The sequence below is a fragment of the Gavialis gangeticus genome, unplaced genomic scaffold, assembly GCF_001723915.1.
Source record: "Gavialis gangeticus isolate Ggan-Ray unplaced genomic scaffold, GavGan_comp1, whole genome shotgun sequence".
Taxonomy (NCBI): domain Eukaryota; kingdom Metazoa; phylum Chordata; order Crocodylia; family Gavialidae; genus Gavialis; species Gavialis gangeticus.
The window spans coordinates 246,746,134-246,767,637 of NW_017729032.1; the positions used below are offsets into that span (position 1 = coordinate 246,746,134).

The 21,504-nt window shown below is 45.6% G+C and overlaps 1 protein-coding gene across 3 annotated transcripts in view; it reads right to left on the reverse strand.

The window, feature by feature from the left end:
- Positions 1-21,504, reverse strand: part of BCL9 (B-cell CLL/lymphoma 9) — an 89,211-nt gene that overhangs the window by 11,483 nt on the left and 56,224 nt on the right. The window contains exons 2-7 of one of the 3 annotated variants that reach the window (XM_019525693.1): positions 11,840-11,922; positions 8,305-8,605; positions 6,052-6,365; positions 4,540-4,729; positions 3,994-4,093; positions 1,387-3,625 (exon numbers count right to left, since the gene is read on the reverse strand). In XM_019525693.1, coding sequence (XP_019381238.1) covers positions 1,387-3,625; positions 3,994-4,093; positions 4,540-4,729; positions 6,052-6,365; positions 8,305-8,357 — 2,896 coding nt within the window. In that variant the 5' untranslated portion in view covers positions 8,358-8,605; positions 11,840-11,922. Of the gene's footprint in view, positions 1-1,386; positions 3,626-3,993; positions 4,094-4,539; positions 4,730-6,051; positions 6,369-8,304; positions 9,290-11,839; positions 11,923-21,504 lie in introns of those variants that run through there. The other 2 variants (XM_019525691.1, XM_019525692.1) reach the window with 2 other exon arrangements.

Genomic DNA, 21,504 nt, shown 5'->3' on the forward strand with positions numbered 1-21,504 from the left:
AGCAAACAGTCCAGATTCCACGCTCCAATGCCATGAGGTATATGGCAGACGAACGACTCTGAAAAGGAGGGCTAAATGACTTATCTGAAGAAGTCCATGGTTGCCACAGAAGTTTGCAACTCAACGTTCACATTTCGGCGTCACAAGCACAATCAATTTTTTAAAGCAGGAAATACGCCTGTGGTTCTCTCTCTTGGTGCATTTATCACCCTGAGACGCTAGAGGGCAGCGTAACCAAGCATCTTGCACACTCCTCTTTCCAACTCCTGCAGTCAGATCTCACAAACCGAAAAGCTCCAGAGGGCTGGTTCCACACTGATTCTGCGACTGCTGCTGCACAGAAACCCTGCACACTAAGGACCTGCTTATCTGGAAGCTTACCAAAGGAATAGACTCAGGTACCAATAAGCTTCGAATATAGAGGAGAGAGATGGGACTGGTGCTGCAGAGAGGCAAGACAGACCACAAACTTAAACACATTTACAGATCTTCTGCTAAAGTTCTTTGAGGTAGGAAAGGTATCTAGGTTGTAGCCATATTGGTCTAGAGGCAAAAGGCATCAGAACTCAGGGTAAAGGTGATACCTTTTATTAGACCAACTAAGATTTTTGCAAAGATGTCAGCACTTAGCACAGCAGGGACACCAGCCTGGGATGAGGTCTTCTATATGCTATGCTAATCAGCTGAAGACATACAAGGGATGTGGAGAGTCTACCTACCACCTCCTTAGCTATCTACAAAACAAGTCAAAATCTGGTTTCAGGTCAGTGAAACTCTTCCCAGAAGGCTGCGTCAAGGGAACCTAGAAAACCTTTACAATCCTTGTACCTGGAAAGACAGCTCATATGGTCCATATTTATTAAAAGGTACCTCTTTCTTCCTCATTCTCCCAACAAACCCCTTTATTTCAAACTGCTGCTGTGATTTAAAATGGCAACATTTCTCCAGAATGCCACAGTGATTCAGAAACTAGTGGCAGGTTGGCAAAGAGAAACTGCTGAAAGCTCTTCTGTTAAAAATGATCTCTCCTCTCCCCATACCCCATCTCCCTCACCCTTTCCTCCAAACTGATAGAAATGCCCAAGCCTCATCTTTAGGACAAGCACAGCCCAAGTACATTCACAGCATGCATATGGAGAGAGAAAGAGGCAACGTACTGCAGCACTTGCTCGAAGTTCCACTCATGCACCCACCCATTTCGTTCTGAGCCTAGAAACAGTCTCCTTCAAGTTGGCAAAGACAACTGCCTAGGCAGAGAAAGCTTGTATCCAACCACCACATACACGTACATTAGGAAATCTCTGCAAATCCCCCAGTCTCTTTCTTCACACTTCAAGCTGACTATAAACACTAAATCTGCATCTAGATAGAACAAAAAGCACTGACCTGACTCCACATTGCCCAGCATGGCTGGGGACGACATGGTGAGAGATGCTTTGTGGTTTGGGGGGATCCCAGGGCTTTGCAGTGGGGGCTTTGGAGAAGAACTCCAACCCGGAGAAGGTGCAGGAAGGGACGGAGACTTGAGGTGGACAGGTGAAGCAGCAGCAGATCCCAGAACAGGGGGAGACTTAATAGAAGCAGCAGCTGCTGCTGCCGTTGGGCCTGCAAGCATTCCCGCCAGTTGGGATGGAGTCTGAGGCGACTTGAGGTTCCCCGAGGGAGAACCCATCATGGGAGACTGAACCTGGCGCATGGTAGGAGACTTTAGAGGGTTGATGCCAGGTGAATGCACCTGACTGGCTGCAGAGATATCCAAGGGCTTGCGTCCTAGGCTGCGCTGAGTTGGGGGAGCTGTGTTGAGGCTATTAGGGTTACTGGTGGGGTTGAGAGGTAGTGGCGGCATGTGACTGAGCCGGTTGTTAGTCCTTTGGTCAGGTCCCATCTGCTCTCTGAGATTTCGAAGGCCAACTCCTGGGCCCTGAGACATGGGAAGGAAAGGCCTGGGACCCATGCCATACTCCTGTTGGGGATGCTCTCCAAATGGCAAGGGCATCATTTTCTGTTGAGAGGGGAGCATCTCCGAGACACCCGGACGCAGTTTCATCATCTCCTCTGGCCCCACTCCAGCCTCCCTCATCTTCTGAGGTACCATGGGTGGGTTGGAGCCCATGTTAACATTCATATTCATGTCCCCTTTCATGCTGCCAGGGCCCATTCCAAACTCCAGCTCCCTACCAGGGCCCATCTGAGGAGGAATCCCTTTTGGGAAGTCCCCCCTGGAGGGGCTCATAGGCCCTTCAACTGGCATGCGAGGAAAAATGGGGTTATTCCCAGGCTCCATGTGTCTCTGTGCAGGAATCATCCGATTCATCTCCATGCCAGGTCTAATGCCTTCCATGTTCAAGCCAGGAGGAAGGCCCAGTTGTTTCTCTGCCAACTGCTGCTGATAGATCTCCTCTGGCAGGCCCTGGGGATTTGGGAATCTCTCCCCTCGGCCAGGGCCGCTGAAAACACCCTGGCCTGGAGGAAAGTTTCGGCCATCGGGGATTTTTGGCACATCTTCTGGCCAACTGACTCCTGAAAGCCCAGGTCTGGATGTGGGGTTGGGGACATTGGGGCCTTCCACATCGGGACTGATCATTCCTGCAAACCCAGGCAGGCGCATCTGGCTTCCAGGCATGTTAGGGTGAGGGGCCATGCCCCTAGGGGGCAGAGAATGAGATATATTCATACCCTCAGCAAAGGGCTCTGGACCTCCAGGTCCCCAGCCCTCCCCAGGGGTTATCTGGTAAGGAGGAGGGGGACCTCGCACCACCCCTCGAGGTCCATGCTGGTGGACCATCATGTCCTGCAGGGAACACTGCTGCACAACCACCTGCTCCTGCTTCCTCCTTTTCTCCTCATAAAACTCCTGCTGCAGCTTTAGCCAAGCCACTTGCTCAGGTGTCATGTGATCCAGGTGGTCTGGTCCAATTGGTCCAGACTGGGAGTTCATGGGTGGTGGCCCCAGGTCATCCGGTGAGAAGGGCATCTCCCTGTGTCCTTGAGGGCCAAATGGAGCCCCTCCATCTGTCCGAGGCCCAGGCCCTTTGCCTAAACTTTGGGACTGAGCCATCATGGCCTGAACTGGCCCTTCAGGTTTCTTCTGGGGACCATCCAGCACCCCTGGATTTTGAGGAGGCCCCCCACTTGGCCCTCCAGTGAATTCCTTCTCATCGGGGAAAAGCATACGCTGTATATCTCTCAGAGTCTGCAGCGAGCGCTCTCGATGTTCTAACTGCTCTTGAGACAGTCCATCTGGATTCTCACCCAAGCTGGATGGGTCCCCACCAGATACCTGCTGGGTAGGACCTTTGGGTTCAGCAGCAGAGCTGTTGCTCCCCTGGGAGACTGGGCTGACTGCTCGATTATTGGGGGTTGAACTCTGCCCAAATCCCTCAGTCTGCAATGGGGTAGAGTTAGTAGGGCTGCCCACAGACATTACTTTGCTTTCTACTCCAGGGCTGTCCTGATCAATGGGGCATGACGAGGGGGCAGTGGATTTGGATGCTGGTGCCAAAGCAGGTGGGGTCGGCTGTATCTTGGCATTCTGGGGAGGATTCTGGTCCTGTGGGGCAGCAGGTTGAGGCTGGGGCTGGGGCTGGGGCTTGGTTTCGTTCCGAAGTGCCGTGACTGGGGTGTTCTGAAAGACAGAGCAGTGTGTTTCACTGCAAGAACTGACAATGTGCAAACACAACAGTGTTCATTTTGCTCAAGTATCACCCAAAGATATAAATTATGACATTTACACCCCATTCCTGTACCTGCTGGATGAGTCCAGAGGCAAGAAAATACCAACCCACAATGCTAATGCATCCCCTCCATCCCACCCCCAAACAAACACAAACAAAAAACCTAGACTACAGATGCCTCAAACCATCCCACCCCTTCCATCCCCTAAAAGTGAGAACAACACTCTCTCCCATCTAGAACACGCATTTTAAAATATAAATAGTCCTTCCCCCAACACATACAATAGCAGCCACACAGTCCTATGAAGAGGCACCCTACCAGGGGTACAGTGTTTCTCTCTGCTTTGCTGTTTGAGATGTTTTGGATATGAAAGGATACGATGGTTTCTGCCTGTCCCTTCAACACAGCTTCTGCAGCCCTGCAGACAGACAAACACAGGTGAGGCTAAAGACTGATAAATTTCTTTCTTAAATCCCTTTCACCTTCAGCTACCAGAAGGGATAAAAGAAAACTGCCATGCTAATTTTGAACCTTTTTGTGTAGAGAGGAGAAATAAAAGTAGTAAAGGTTCAGTGCTTATAGTCTTAGTAATTACTATTTTGAGTACACATTACCAGGTAACTCACCCCTACACCCATCCACTGCAGAGGCCATGAAACAGGCTTCTCTGCCAGCACATGCCAAAAATTAGGTTTGGAGGAAGAAACAATCATCATTTAGCAGGTGTCAATGCCCTTCCCCTGACGCTGTATCTGCAAGCGTTTTCTAGCCCCACAGAGAACTTAAAGGAAGAAACATGCTTTGACTTGCATGTGATGGAATTGGCAAGCCACACTCACCAAGGATATTCAACCATTTACTCACTTATTGGCCATCTCTGTAGAAAAGACATAAACCACTTTGGATGGAGTCTTCTGCCCACTAGCTGGCTCTGAAGTGGCAGTCAGACCATGGGAAGGGGTGGAAGACCTTGGGGCTGAAGCATTTGAAGGAGTCATAGAGTGTGGTGTATGCTGGGAATCCTGGGACTTCACATGGTCAGCGGAGTTGCAGTCTAGAAGGAAAGAAGAGGTGGTGAAACAGGAAATCTTCAGTTTGGAAACTGTCAGGAAGCTTGTCGCCCTCCCCACCTTTGATGCTCAGCTGGCACCATGCCACCATTCTTATGAGTCCATACTCCTCCCCCAGCCAGTTCTAACAGTCTTTGCCTACACCACGCTTCCTCCTGCCTACATTAAGCAGCTCTGCTGGCACGACATTCATGCTGCTTAGATCTTAGCTGAAGCTCCCAGGTGCTGACTACCTAACAAATATTTAAATAAAAATTTAAATCCTTCTAATCTGTGTGGAAACACTTTTATATAAGACCTTTCTTTCTTGCTATTCATGCCACCTGAATGCTAGCCTGCTGTACTGTCAGACTGCCCACACAGCTTCTAGCTCATGCCAGCCAAAAACTCAGCCACCTCACACACAAACACATCCGTCTCTTGTCACTTTGTCAAGTCTTCTAGAAGACACACATGCAAATCCTGGAAGGCCCAATATCATGTAGCAGTTTGAAAAACTGTGCAGTTTTGAACCAGCTTTCCTGTGAGGACTCAAAAGCACTTTACAGACAAATAAATATATCCCTCCCAGAAGGACCAGGGAAACTTTTGTTGTACTGGACATTAGAAAAGCCAAGGTGCAATGAGGCCCAGCCTCACTTAAAGGATCAATGGCAGAAACAAGCCTAGCTCCTGTCACCCAATATAACTTATCCATCCCCATTCACAAAACTGGCTCATGTTCAAGCAGTGTACTGCTTACCACCCTCCCCCTCCACCTGAAACAGAATGGTTCCTGGGAAGCCAACAGACAGAGCAGGATGGAAAGAGACCGACAACTTTTATTCATATTCCCCAAATCTCTAAGGAACCAACTTCCCACCTGACCAGGGCTGCACTTCATTTGAACACAGAACAACTGCAGAAATCCTCCCCTCCCCTACCCCCTCCCGTCTCAACTTTTAGATGCTTTGGGCTTGGACACAAAAGGTGTGGGCAGTTCTAGCAGTTTAAAATCATGCTAGTTTACATTGGCTCATGATAACCTCCTCTAATTGTTTCATCTGCCCGTTTCTCTGCTGAAGGGAGTGGAGCTAAACCATTGTAAATTTAAATCTGTTTTATTTAATGAACACATGCTCCTAAGCATCAAGTCCCCCTTCCTCCCCCTTTTCAAATGGTATATCATTATGTTCATCCATAGCCACAGACAGGCAGACCTCTCAGGCAGAAAAATGCTTTGCTAATACTTGCTAGGCAACTCATCATCTCATAGGTGGCTCTCATGCCAATGGTTACATGCATGCGCCTCCTCTGCCAGACATACCTTTGATTTCAGAATCGTCGTTCGGAGTGCCAGCATCTCTCTGTTCGAAGGAATCTGCTGAAATGCTCCTCTCTCTCTTCCCCTTCCCCTTGGCGCCATTTCCAGCCCCATTCTTCAGCCCCATACTTCCCCCTGGGCCAGGGAGCACTTTGGGGGGGTGACCTCCACTTTTAGGGTCACAGGGAGAGGGCTGGGACTGGCTAGTCGAGCCCCCCTGCTTGCCCTGGTTGGAAAATTTGGAATCCAGCTGGGGGTTGCCAGATGGGGACATCACTGTGGGGGGACGGACCATCACCTCCTGCTTTGATTTGGGGCTACTGAAAAAGAAAAAAGGGTGGGAGGGAAGAGAGAAAGAGAGCTAAGACTACAGATTAACATTATCACAACTATGCAATTGGTCTGGCTATCACCCACAAAAATCCTCATCTCTCGCATCAGACAGCAGACTCATTCAATTCTGTTGGAAAACAGGATAAAGAGATGCTGTGGCAGTAGCCCTTGCCACCTTTTACCACACATCTGCTGATGAGTAAGAAACGTCTCCATATTTAGTGTTATCCAGCTTCAGTTTCCAACATGCCTTGGAAGGGTTATCCAAACCAAGATCTCCCTTCTCAAGGAGCCACAAGAAACAGCAGCGGGCCTGCCGGATCCCAGAAACTGCTCAGTCACATGAGGAACCACCTCTGGGGCTTCTGTCAATAAAGACAACGGTTTCTATGTACACAGAGAAGCTACTCGCACCAAGACCAGCTCAAAGAGTAAACAAACAGGGCACCATAAAGTTCACCACACTAGAGAGCAGGACCCAAATGACATAATAGAGCTGGGATCACAGAAGAGAGCAACCCACCACAAGACAGTCCAAGAGAAGACAACAGAAAGCCAGCATGATTTCAGTGCTTGGCAGGGCAACGTGCCAGGAAAATACAAACCACTGACTATGAAAACTATTAAGCCAGCTACAACCTGCCTCTGAACATGGAAAGAGGAGCAAGCTGTCTCTACACAGACCCCTGGCAAAATGGAGTGGAGAAAGCTTCATTAGTTTGCCAAGATATTCAGGACAACCTTTTCCCCACCGTCTATTCCATTAAACAGACTACATCTTAAAACTATATTTTCTCCCTGGATTTCCTGCATGCACAGTCCTGCCTTCCTCCTAACCCTTTCTTTTGCCAGTGTCACCTCCCTTTCTTCCACAAGGATCTTCTGGGAAGCCAATTTGTCTCTGCAACCAATGCTTCAAAAGGCAGCAACTATAATAGCCTCACAATCCTCACTTCAGTTGCACAGACAGCTGCTTCAGAGGCACTTCACCCAAGTTACTCCCAGCTCTTCCTGACTGGAGGATGCTGCCAAGCAAACTACACTGCATGTCCTGCACAGCACTGGCCTTCAGCGCTTCCCCCTTTCCAAACCAGTAGAGAACAGTCTTTAAGCTACTGCAAGAGAAGGTGGATAGATACAATTTGGGTCATTTGAATCAGTCCCATGCTGCTCCTGGCAGTAGGCCACCATGAGCATTGTGCACAGAAGTGTAAGCACACAGGTCCTGTGTTATGTAGTTATCTCATTGTGGAACTGAAGGTGAGAAAGAGAACAGGACAGGAAGAAGCAGGATAACCATTTTTCCACAATCATTTGGTCACCTGCTTGTGGTAGAGCATGAGGGGGTGAGAGCAGTGTTTTCTCAACCTGTAGGTCACAACCTAAAAGTGGGTTACAAGAGTCATGAGCAGAGGGTCACAAACACGAACAAACTTAAACATGGAAAAACAAACTTTAAAATTGATTCTCCTTTAAAGGAGAAAATTGTGGGAAACCATGGCTATTGCCCCAGTCTGGCAGAGCTCCAGCCTGCAAGGGGCTGCTTGGGACCCTGCATGCCCCATACACACACCCCCTACCCCACACACCCACCCCCACACACTGGGAGGCTCAGGCCTGGGGATGGGGGGCACTGGGTTGAGATTGGCCATCCATGTTTACAAATAGGTCCTGGTACAAAAAAGGTTGAGAACCACCAAGGCAGAGGACATGTGGTACCTGATTGTGCGGGGTATGGATCTACCTCTGAACTGAGATGGAAACAGGAAGTACCTCTGACCTTAGAGCTGCTTAATAGGATAAGATTCTGCAGGCAGGGCTTCAAGTGGAGTGAGAGGCAGTTCATCTTGCTCCAGTCTACAGCAAATGCTGCAACAGAGCAGTGCCTCCCCCACTCCCAAGCAGTTGGCTGTGGGTTCTTACCTCTGTGCGTTTCCTGACGGGGAGTTCCTCACTTTGGGGTTACTGGAATGCATTGACAGAAGTCCTGAGCACAGTCACACACACAGATGGGCTCTCGTCAAGTTCCTCTGGGGAGCCGGCTGCCACGGGCAGCTTTGCAGCACTTTCTGCCACACGCGCCTCTCAGTGCTGTCCGTCTGCTTGCCTTTTTCTTTTTTGTTCCTCTCTGCTTTTGCGCGGGGCACTTCCCTCCTGCCGCTCCAACATTCTCCGGATGCGTGCCTCCTGCTGCTGAGGGGAAGTCTCGCATCTCCAGGGCGCACTGTGTCCGACCGCCCCCCGCATAGGAAGAAAACAGAAGACAGGTAAGGGACAGGAATGAACCACTCCCATTAGTAAAGGGAAAACAACTGCCACCCCCTGGTCTGGGAAGGCAATGGAAAGGAGTTTGCAACCAGAGAAGACTGCGGCTGGTTCCAAGCAGGAGAAAGTTCTGGCCAAGTATTACGCTCAGAGGTGATGAGGCAATTCTCCTTCCTCCCAAAGTTACATGGGATTCAACACAGCAGGGAAGAGAGAAATTAGGGGCTTTTTTCTGTATTTGCAGTCTGAGCGTATGATTATTTGAGCAGATCCCCCACAGAATTAAGACAGGGCCTGCCCACTGGTCCAAACGGCCACCGCCACCACTTGCTGCTCAGAAGAATATGAACTTTTTTCTTCCCATCTTACACAACACAGTTAAGTAGTGCTGCACAGTGCACAGGACACCAAAAGAAAGTGCCTTCCTGACCACCTGTGAATAACTAGTTGTGTTCAGGAAACATAAGACTCGATTAGCCTGAATCACTCTATTAGAAAGGCCGACAGGCCATTCAAAGTCTGCCCATCTGAACTCATTCAGCAACACTGTGCAAGCTACTGAGATTCTTATTCAACACAAGCATTTTCCAGTATCTTTCTGAGGAGAAGCAACATGCGTGATGCTGGCAGTAAAGGAACACAGAGCAGCAAACTACTGAACACAAATGTTTTTTTTCCTTCAGGCTAAAATTGTTTTAGAACAAATTTCTGTCTCGTATTGTTAACGTATTAAGCATTACTAGTTAAATATTATTCAAGTGTAAATATTCCCCGTATTCCTTCCCAGCGTTAAAGAAGCATGCACCAACTGAAACAAAATAACTCTAATCTGGCCAGCAGGTTCTTGTGTGTTGAGGGAACTAGTATTTTAACGGTATTTAGGGTATACAAATTGATTTGTTTATGTGCTGATATGGAAGATTAAATTAGAAACATCAGCCACTATTCGGTCACTGAAACTGGGGCAGTGACTTGCTGCCAAATCTACGATATTGGACTCTGTAGCTCCCAAGCTCCTAACACCAGTCTTGTGGTGATATGTCACACATATGTAGTAATGTCATGTGATGTAGCCTCAATCCAATGTTATTCTCTGGACCTTTACAACTCCAAAGATTCTCCCCTCTGTTATCTCCCTGGCTTTCTGGAGGAACACTGATGACTCCAGTCCATTTGCTCAATATTCCTACCTTCACAAGCCCACTAACACAGGGAGCATTTCTGCAAAAAGATCTCCAGTGGTTTAGTTTGCTGTCAGACACACGATGCACTCCAATCGGATCTGCAAACTCCACAGACTTTATTTACTCAAATCCAAGATGAGGACCCCCCCCCCCCCGCATTCAACATGGGAGGAAAAGACCCTCATCTTGGGATTTGAGTACAAAGCAGAATCTACATGTATAGAATCTAATCAACCAAGGTGATGCCATGGCCGGCAGAACAAACCAAACTCTGGCATGCATCCACTGATGCATCTCGAGCAAAACCAGGGATGTCATCCTCCCACTTTACTCAGCCTTAGTGAGGCTGCAGCTGGAGTACTGTGTCCAGTTTTGGGCCCCCCACTTCAGGAGGGATGTGGATAAGCTCGAGAGAGTCCAGAGGAGAGCCACCCATATGATCAAAGGCCAAGAGAGCAAGCCTTATGAGGAGGGGTTGAGGGACATGGGACTCTTTAGCCTGGTGAAGAGAAGGCTCAGGGGGCACTTGGTGGCAGCGCATAAGTATATAATGGGGGTGCATCAGGGTCTGGGAGAACAGTTGTGCACCACGGCTCCCCAAGGGACAAGCAGGTCTAGAAGGCTACAAACTTCTAGAAGGCCGATTCAAACTCAATACAAGGAAAAACTTCTTTACAGTCCAAGTATCCAAGGTCTGGAACAGACTCCCCGCCCCGAGGTCGTGCAAGCACCTACTATGGACTCATTCAAAAGGCATTTGGATGTTTATCTTCCTGGGATCATCTGATCTATCTAGACTTCCTGCCTCTGGCAGGGGGGCTGGACTCGATTTCATGAGGTCCCTTCCAGCCCTTAATGTCTATGAAATCTATGAATTCATTGGAGAGTTGTCTTAAATTCAAATTCAGTTCAGAGTCGAATAAATGCAGTACATCTCCAGAACCCCAAGCTGATGACTCTCACCGGTTTTGAGAACAATGTTGTGTCATATTCTTACTGTTATTTCTAATATAGTAAAAGGGGTGCCTGGTGCTTTACCTGTGTATAGAAAGACAAGAGGTACAATTTTTCAGAAGCACCTCAGTCTCACTAATTTTTACTGCAACTCTGGCTTACCAGTCTTTTGCAAACAGAACTTTAAACACTTTTCAAAAGTACCCAAGTCTCCCTTTCCAAGAGATATTCAGAAGCCAATGCAAAATGGTGCACCTCCTGATACACACACCTGCTGCAGCTGTAAGTGTATGATGATGCACGCTTTCACAGGACTCTGGTTTTATTCAGCGCAAAGGATGGACATAGAAGGGGACAGAATTCAGACTGCACAAATAAACCTAAGTCTGACATTTCCTAAATTCAAGTGCTCAAATGCTTTACTTGGCAACATAGAACATTCCTTCAACATTGTCTTTTGTATGCAATACCCTCACACACCCTGTCCGTCAGTACACAAAAACTGGAACTTTGCAGCACTGAGTTGCAAGAAAAGAACCGAATGAAGAATTAAAACCATCTTTAATTTTAATTATTTAATTTAATTAATGATTGACCTGACAATCACTGTACTCTTCCTTTACTTCCCCCACTCTATATACTGGAATTGTATGGGACTGTGGGGCTTGAAATAGAAAACATCACAATCTTTATTTGTGAGGTTTGAATACTTTTAGGTATAGAATTTTGGTGTCCACTAGGATAAAGCCCCCCGGCCTTCCCCTCTAATCCTTCAACTGTCTAAGCTCTCTACACATGCTCTCATCTAGGTTACCATGGGCCATGAGGGAAAGTGAACTCCAGTTCACAGAGCTAGAGTCTCTCTGCCTTAGAAGAGTCAGCCATCCACCCACAGCACTATTTTTGTTTTTATATTAGAATCTGCAGCCACTGCCAGTGGGTGACCAAACCAAGTTTTAAACTGTTTGAACAAGCAGCATCTCAAAGACTGTCATATATAGCACCTAAGCTTTTGTGGATCTTGTAGATTCCAGCACTTCCTGTGAGCAACTCACCAAGACCCCTGGTGTCACGACACTGCGGTGCTCATCATGGAGGGGATGAGTTCAGAACCCCTTCTCACACAAGCAGAGATCACCTGAAGAAATAGTAGAGGAAGTGTTACATCAAAAGGAATTCACAGCAAAGCCAAACCCTGGGGCCCCTCCTTCCAATGCATCATCCACAGAAAAGACGACCAAAACTTGCTCTAACTGACAAGGAAAGAGAGGGCCTCAGCTCCAACTCAGCAGAGATTTGTTTGTGTTAAGATAGCCGCAGTGAGGTTTCAACTCCTACGAGTAGGTCTGCTGTAAATAAATACAACAAGGAATAGCTTAGATCTGTTTCAGCACTCCCCCAATTCATTGTGAACCCATCCATGTTCTCAAGTGTTGGCATGAAGCTGACACAAGTAATTTCCCTATCTCTTGCATCCACCTGCCCTCAGGAGTTCACGTTTCCCTTACACCTGTGCCAAACCCTGCTCCTTGCAAACACAGGCCAGACGGCTTGCTTAGAGTTGCATAACAATTTTCAATCAGAACAGGGGACTGGAAAGCAAAAACATTATCTATCATCTCCACTTCATAGCATCACACCACACTAAAAGGAGATGTGTGTGACATGCTGTATTGTAGTAAAATAAACAAAGAGTCCTAGATGCTGTCTTGCTTATCCCAACTCATGCCCTGTTACTTCCCACCTAGCCACGGAGTTCATCCATCAACCCTACTTGAAGGGCTGGGAAAATGTTACAGCAGCATGCATTCAGTTCACAGACAAAAACTGTAAGTAGACAAGATCATTAAAAAATGAAGCTAGGATTTGTAAGCACAATTCTGTGGCATGGTGTTCGTCAATACAGAGACACACAACTCCTGTTACAGGGCAGTATCCTCACCCAATCCACTCTGACCCAACAACGCAGGCTGGATGTAAAGTACTAGAGATCCAGTGGACCCAGGGCTATTTAAATAGAGGAGGGTTAAAGCACAACTGCAAATCAAGAGGATTTGCTGTTTGCTCCCACAGCTACCACCAGCTTCCTGAATGACCCTGATCAGCTCTCATCATAACTCACCTGGGAGAAGCCAGGAGGCATTTCAAGGCTTAACTCATTAAGAATTGTGTAACACTTCACACTTCTACCTGTCCTTCTCTCCATCTTCTCCAGGTATCAACAGCAACACCCAGTCATCTAATCTAATTTGATGAAACTATCTAATCCTAGAACAACGGAGCTGCATCCTCCACCCAATCAAACAATAAAACCATCAACATAATACAAGGGCACTGATTTAATTAGGTAACAAACAGGCACCTCCTGCAACAAGACACTTAATGCAGTAAAACCTAATCATAGCCATAGACTCCCCTTTCCCCAACTCTGTAGCTGACATCAGCCATTATGGCTTCCACAGAAAGATTACCATGTCTATGTCCACAGTGACACGTTGAAATTTCTACCTAACACAGCCTAAAGCAGCCGTACAACATGGTCCAAATTTACCTTTTCACTTGAGGAACAGCATGTTCTGGGATAAGAGAGAACCTCTCAAGGGAAACAGTCAGAGCTCAGCTGCCCAAGACATCAAAGCCGCCACTTGACAAGGCACTGGCAACAGGATTTAGGACGGGACAAGGGAGGGACTGATCAGATGTGACCCTTTTCTAGCTTCGACGAATTAGCGATCTATGCTACTGCAGCACAACCAGCAGTAAAAATCACCTTTCCTACACCTTTCTTTTCTCACAGAATCCAATGATGCTTATGAAGCTTTAACAGCAAGGGGTGGCCATGTCCTGTCAAACGCATAGGATCAGGTGGATGCTCCAGCTCTACTGACTAACTTTAGTGCTTTTTCCTCTTCTTTGAATGGGCAACTGTGGAAAGATGAAGCAAGCATACCAGGTAGATAAAAGTAGCAAACTTGAGGCCTTGCTGTGACAAGTCATTAAAGGGAAGAAACCTCCCTCTCTGGATGAAAAAGAGTCCCTTTCATTTACTTTGCAAGCTTCAACCTCTGCTGGACTGATAAAGCCACCCCCGCCTTTTGTGGCAAGTACCAGCAGCAGAAAAGAAAAAAGGGGCAGAGACCACTTGCTGCAGGAAAGTATAATGATTTTCAATGCAGACTGGTCCAACACCCTGAATGCCAGTAGCAGCAGCTGTAATGGAAAAGACTGGTAGCAGAGTGCTTCGAGTACAACAGGAAGAAAAGGAACGGGATCAACCAAACGCAGCAGAGGTAGCTGTTGGAGCAACTGCTTATGCTGATGACCAGCCAGCTGCAGCCCTCAGCATGTGTATCCTCATCAGTGAACTCTTCCCCTACCACCAAGGTGCAGAGGGTGATGAGTCAGCTGGTGCCTTTCTGAAATGGAAATGTGCCTGGGCAGATGTATCCTGTTCACTCTACCCTCATACAACCACGGACGGAAGAACAGTTACACTGGTGCAGTGCAATCCCATCACTGGTGCTGTTAGTTTTCCCTTGCACAAAATGTTCACTTTTACTAATGCTTACATAGTTTTTCACAGTGACAACTGGACTCACTGTATTAGTTTTTAATAAACTATTGGTCAACAGAGCATCTACATGCATACAAAATTGGTGCAAGTATGATGAGGAAACATAGACAAAGTAGAAAGTTTTATTCAAAGCTTTTATCCCACTGTTAGACTCGCTGCTCTAGCACCTACCCTTAATCAAAGCTCTCCCTGTTATTCTTATATGTTTGTGCAGTGCACAGCATGCCACAACAGTACCAGTGGTACTGGATATATCACCATCCACATGGGTTTCTGTAGGACATCATCCTGCCTTCAGTCAGCCAGGTATTCCTAAACCAGAGAGGGCTTCAAAACACTAAGGCAAAAAATAGATTCCCCCTGCCTCCCAAAAAAGTGGAAAAATTGTCAATATTTATTTTAATCCAGGAGGAACAAAGTTCCTTCTTGTCCAAGCAACAGCTCACTAGCTCTCCTGATCGTCATCCTTGACATCGTGCACCAGTCCAGTGCTCCCCACACATTTAGTCAGCAGCCTCACTCTCTTGTTGATCAAAGCCTACAAAATGATCAAGCAGCATCCTCCCCTGCTGATAATTTCACATAATCCTTGAGGCAGAGGAAACCTCCTTCTCTCAAATAAACTATCATTCTGTGTACTTTAGTAATGGCAACTGTCCACAAGGTAACCACAGCCATGAATCACCTCATGAAGCCACTCCAAGTACCAAGTGCTGGCTTGCCAACTCCAAACCAGTTAGCAGCCACCTTGTGTGGCCTCCATTACCTGTGTATCCTGATGCTGAAGGGCTGGGGCGATCTTGTTACTGAGCCTCCTGAAGGTGGCCTTTCCCATCTAGAAGTTTTGGAACCACTGCTGGTTAGCCCAGGTCTGCGTGGTGACAGGATCCTATCACTGTGCTGTGGGTCCTGCACCAACCATCAGGTGCCACAATCAGCCTCCACATCACCATGTCAGCATGGAGCCTGTACAACCACTTTACTGAAGCCTGTTACGGTGTTGTAATGGCTGCACAACTATGTGGGTATGCCTTGCACTTGGCTCAGCCGTGTGGATGCTCCCAAGCAAGCCTGGCTAAGCTGTTGGGAGGATACTGGGTCTCTTTCACATTTCTCTCCCCCACCTCCTGCTTAAAGACTTAAACCAGGGGACAAGCCTTCCCAAAAGCTCACACACACAGGAGAGCTAGCAATGCGAAACCTTCCAATACCCCTCTCCCTAAGCAAAGCTATGTCAGAAAAATTATTGATGTAACATAAAGCAAGCCTAGAAACACCGAGAAATGGTTATGTAATGGCATTTATAATGGCTACAACTCCCAATCCCCTACAAGGCTACCCTCACAGTCTATTTCCTCTTCCTTCCCCATACCCCAGCCATTTGTGCAAACTGTCCCATTTCATACTTCCACAGCCGACACTAAAAATGCTTTCCGTTTTGCAACCGGTCTTAAGAGAGCAAAGCCACAGATTCGTTCAAGCTCCATCTTCTACTGTACATAGGGAAGGTACTGGTGAAAATGTTCAGCACAGCAGGAGAGATGAGGATGGCATGGGAAGGTCAGCACAACCATCACAGTTTGAAATCTAAGTTCTTTTTTGTGCTGCCAGATACAAGAGATCTCCATCCTGCCCAAAAGAGACTGTAATCAAAGACCCCATACCTCTCAACCTCATATGCACAGAGACCCATTTATTTCATTCCGTCTTCTCAAAGCACAGAGATTTATTTGCCCATACATATCTGCAAAATTTGAGCCTAATTTTAGATGCAACGAAACAAGCGAGGATAATATACATCAGGGACAGGAGCAAAGTAAAGAAGGGCAAAGGTGCAAGCAATAAAATTGTGCAATTACTCCATTTAACTGGTATGCACTGCTTGATTTTTCAGGTTTATTTTTCCTTTTTTATTATAGCTACCCCATGTATTAAACCTATTTCTCTAATCTCATTACAGCATTTTAGGTGATGTCCGTGATTAGATTCCCCCGTCCCCAGTCATCAAAAATAAAAACAACAACAAAAAATGTGTGTATTTGACAAACAGGAAAGAATGATCCCAGCTAGACAGTGCCATTTTCATGGGTCTTTCATAACCACAAAAACAACAGACATGTGAAGACTCAAGAAAGCCACAAAACCTGGCAAGGCAATTCAAGGATATGTAGATTTTCTGAAGGTGCTTTCATTCTGAAATTATTGTGTTGGAGGGCCACTGTCCCTTTTATTTGTACATGCAATATTATTTGCATAGGTCTATTACCTGTCTACCACACTCCCTCTCAGCAAACTCCAGAGCAGTTTTACTACTCCAGAAGGTGCCTGGAAAGCAAACTAAGACACAAGCAGTCACTGTCTTTCTATACCAATGCTAATATCTTGCATTGTTATTAATGCTATTAGGAACAGTCAAAAGGTAGACATATTCCTTCTTAAAACTCCAACGTTAATGTAACATGATGTGGTTTCTAACACCGGTTCAGCTGCATCTACAATAATTAAGCTGGTAGTGACTACTGTGTGTTGAGGCTGAAGTATTAAAGGAGAAGCAACACCAGGCCTAAAATGCTAGCACAAGCCTATCTCTCCATGAGCTCCAAACGTTGCTAGTACTGATCAAGCTGAAACAGCGTTACCAACACAGGGAACTTTTGCAAAAGTTTTCCCAAGTCCAGATAGGGCCCCTGTGACTTAATAAATTACATCAGCAGCTCCACTAAACTAATAGCAGTCAGCACTGTGCATAGGTGGCCAGGACGTAATCCTAGTCTCTGAGGAGTACCTCTTCCAGAGTTCAGAGCTCAACAAATGTGGCCTATCCTGGCTCCTACTGCATTCAGACCACCTCCTTCACATGTTTAAAGCCAGTGGCCCTCTCTCTTCCCAAAAGAAGGAAGTCACTCATTAGGATAAAAGATTTAACAGTTTGGGCCAAACTACAGCACAGATCAGAACTACACAGGAAAGAGAAACACCTGTTCAAACCCAAAACACTGTTTGAAAGTTAGGGTGAATATAACTGAACAGAGCAGTGGTTCTCCACCTTTTTAGGCTCAAGGCACCCCTCAGAAAATGGCCTCTCTTAGTTTTCACTTGTTTTTTTTTTTATACTGGAGAAAAATGCTAGAGCAATTCTTCTGTTGTAAAGAACTCAGAAAGACTGCAACAGGGAAGAATGTTTTTAACGCTACGGCTTCCTATTTGAAACCTCTGGGTTTCTCTTCTTGTGCATCATGTCTGCACACCTAACAGTGTATTGTATTGCATGGCAGCCTTGAAAAGACCTCAAGGCACCCTGGTTGAGACTCACTGGGACAGAAGATGCATGTAGGGGGAGAGGTGCAGAGGATCAGTGGGGACCAAAAAGAAGCCATTTTGCCACCCTGCATACAGCAACACTGTTTTATTTAAACAAAAAATGGAAAAAAAGAGGCATGTATGGCCGAGCATGGAAAGAGGCAAGTGCTTTTTCTATTAATTTTGCCAGTGCTTACTAGGTTGCTACAGAATGAATGCACAGAAGGTCTTCAGGCACAATGCTTTTGGGCTGTGATCTTGTCAGTGCTCCTAAGCTAAGCAGGACTGAGGGGGCAGGACATGGACAGATCTCTACAGAGAACCTCCGTATGGCAGTGAGCAGTAATGACAATTCATACTGAATGTCTCCACCAGTATGCTGCAAGAACTGCATGCCACGTCCTTGAGAACTGGTGGCAGCAGCCTCCCCGAGCCACTTTCTCTACAAGCACCTCTGCTTAGAGATCTCCAGTAAGTTTTTCTAGGCCCATTTCACTGGCCACATCCAAAAAGAGTTTCCCTAGAGGTGGATGCCTTCTAGTACTGACATCCTCATAGCTCACCCACCTCTGTCTCACAGACCAGATTTACCTCTCCTCCTCTCACTTCCACTGATCATTCACAGGTTTTTTTTAATTTTTGTTTTTAACATTACTGCACTAGAAATCTGACAGTCCTACTGGGGCAGTTAAAGCTCTGATACATTCATTCTCTGATGTACGATAGTTGAGTAGGGAGATATATTCTTGGTACCCCTAACTTCTCACTTCTTTGCTTTTTATATTCAGCTAAGTATGCTATGTTTATAGCAACTTTAACTGACACAAGGCAGTGTTTCTGTATATTGGTTTCCTATGTTTTTCAGAAAGGATCTTCAACACAGCAGTGTCTCCTTTCAATGAGGACAGGGACTTCAAAGAGCTGACTGGCAAACAGAGCTTGTATGCAGTACTCCAAGATGCTATATATGTATCAAAGTTGTTAAGGAGGAAAAACTGACATTGGAAACAGTATCTGGGCATGTAATTTTAAAAGATATTGAATAAATGTTTTTATTTTCACTTGAAATTAAGCCATCCGATCACTTAGATTACTGGGATAGATACCATCCAAACTCCTTAACTCATACATTTTACAAGGTCTTATAATGTATAAAGTGGGTAAAGATTTCTGTTGCTGTGAAATTTTCCTTTACTCAAAAGGGGTAAAACATAAGATGTGTATGTTTAATACTCTTCTAAGCTAACTACGCAAGTATAGCAACGCCTAGTGTACTTGAAACTATCCGCAGTACTGTATAAACAGAATACCCGCTTCAAGGACTTGCAGCTGTCAAATCCAAACTAGTTTTCACTGGAACACTGCTCAGTGATGGCTATTTGCCTGACCATTTCAACTGTCTATATCCAACAAGGAAGCCGTCAGATTTTTTGAGACGGGAAAGTATTTTTTCTGCTCAAAAGGCATTAAATTACTTTGTCCAAAAATATTCTTTTCGCCTTTCTATATCAAAGGTTGAGGAACCCAGAAAATTTCAACCAAACAGGTGATGGTTCTAAAAAGCAGTAAGTTACTCCAGAGATCAGGTCACCTAAACCCTTCATTCACAATAACACTAACTATAGAGGTTGCTAGTGCTCCACCTATAAAGTTCTATTTTTTCCAGTGATGTCGTACAAACATTCCTAATTCATCCGCAATACACACTTAATCAGAGATGTAGATAAAACTAATATCACCTCTTTGACAAGCTGAGGAAAAGGGAGATCAAGGCAATTTCCCAAGGTTAGATAGCAAACTGCGTAAGAACTCTGCTCACCCAAGTGCAACACTACCCGTCAAAAGGGCCCCACACGCAGCTCCTTTGCAGAGCTTTTTATTTCAGGTTGGTGTTAACAAGAAAATACAGATCATTACAAGTCAAGACTCTCACTTGTAGAACCCCATGCACATGAGAAAGTTGAGAAAGGAAAATGTGTTGCTCTGCTTCTCACTAAACACTAACTAGGCACATTGATTTAAAGTTATCTGAAGGGGATACTGTGGTCTAGTCTACTGGATAAATCAAGGACATACTAAGTCAAAGATCAGGATTCTGTTGCCAACAATGCAGCCCTTTTCCTGAATGACCCTGGCCAGCTTCTGGGCTGCAATTTCTCTGTTTGTAATATAAGGGAAAATACTTGGACTCCTCAGCTGAGCTTGAGCAAGTCACTAAGAGCAAAGCATTAGGACCTGCTGGGTAAACAGATGGCAAAGTGCTTAGGACTGCCTGGTTCCAGATCTAAAGCACATTCCCCCCCCAGCAGGTAATGGGGGCATTTTGGTGGCAGAAACAGAAACTTGCAGAAGAGGCCTACCATTCCCTAAAACATGGAAATACTCAGAACTATCCAAAGCTTAAGTTTTAAAATCAAGCTGAGTGCTTAGCTACATCTGCATTACAGCCAATCTGAAATACACTCATGCAACTACCCCCTCAATTCAATATGCAGTTACTATAGTACAATGAAGTTTACTTTCCCATTGAATGTTACTAAGAAGGGCTTAAAATAGTATTGTTCTGAAAAACCGAAGCACCTAATTTTCACTGACTGTGCAAAGGCAACTGTCCTCAAAGGAGGACTTTTCTCCACCACATCTCAGCCTCATGTGAAAACAAGAAATGTTTAAAGTGCATCCTTCTATTTTCCTTGTTGTCAAAAGCAACTGATTGTTTCTGTCCAAACTCAAGTCAAGCAAACTACTCCACCTTTGGGGGCTGAGGTAACCCAAGCACTAAGGGAGATGGTTGACAGCCCAGAGGCTGCAAATTCAAAGCCGTAGCAGAAGTGCTCTAGCATGGCCTGGCAGATTCCAACAAATCTGCAAATTCTGCTAAATACCTTATCCTAAGGACATGAAAAAGGAAACAAAATTCCACTCTCTATATTCTTCCCCTTTCCCCCCACCCCCAACATGAAGAAAGAAACAAAACCTGGAAATTTTCAGTTTTCACAATTCAGTTTTAGAAAGTCATGTTTGTCTAAAAACAGAGGCCTTACAAGAAAAAAAATTAGGCAATATATAGTTATTATGCACTCTACAACTATAATCATCTGTAAGCCTGCTACATATTTTGAGGACTTTCTGCAATGGGCAGTGCTGCACATCATAAACAGTGTTTCAAAAGCTGATTTTTTTTATTGAGTAGGAAGCAGAACATCCCACACAGATGGATGGAGAGCAGGTTAAGAATTCACATGGGAGTAATTTACTTGAAACCTCTAAACAAACCTAAGAAATGCCATACTAGATCGGACTAGCAGTCCAGAGTCCAGTACCCCATCTCCATGCACAGCCTGGGCCAGATGTTTCAGAATAAAGTAAGAGAACCCTGTAGAATAATCTGATCCACACATTAAATCTCACCCTGATTAAATGGTTGGATAGACTTAAGCCCTGAAGCATTAGCGTAATACTGCTTCCAAAATGTTTGTCATCATTAATTTTAAAAACTCAATATTCTTGTCATCCATACAAACATCCAATCTCTTTTTGAAACCTGTTAATTTCTTACCTCTGGTGACTTGGTGGCATGAATTTCATGTACTTTAACTAGAATGGCACCAAACATTCTACCTCCAGCAGAAATTCCACATGGTCCATCACTTTTGAGCTCTTGGAAAACAGTCCATTACTTAACTTGTGATCATATTTCTACTACATATCCAATTTTTGCCCTCCCTTTCTTAAAACTGCAGAAAATGTTAACATCCGCCTGTAATGCTAACCACACACTTTCACCAAATCAACCCATCAGCCTGACATTTCTTATTATGAGGCACCATAATTGCTTTAGCTAAA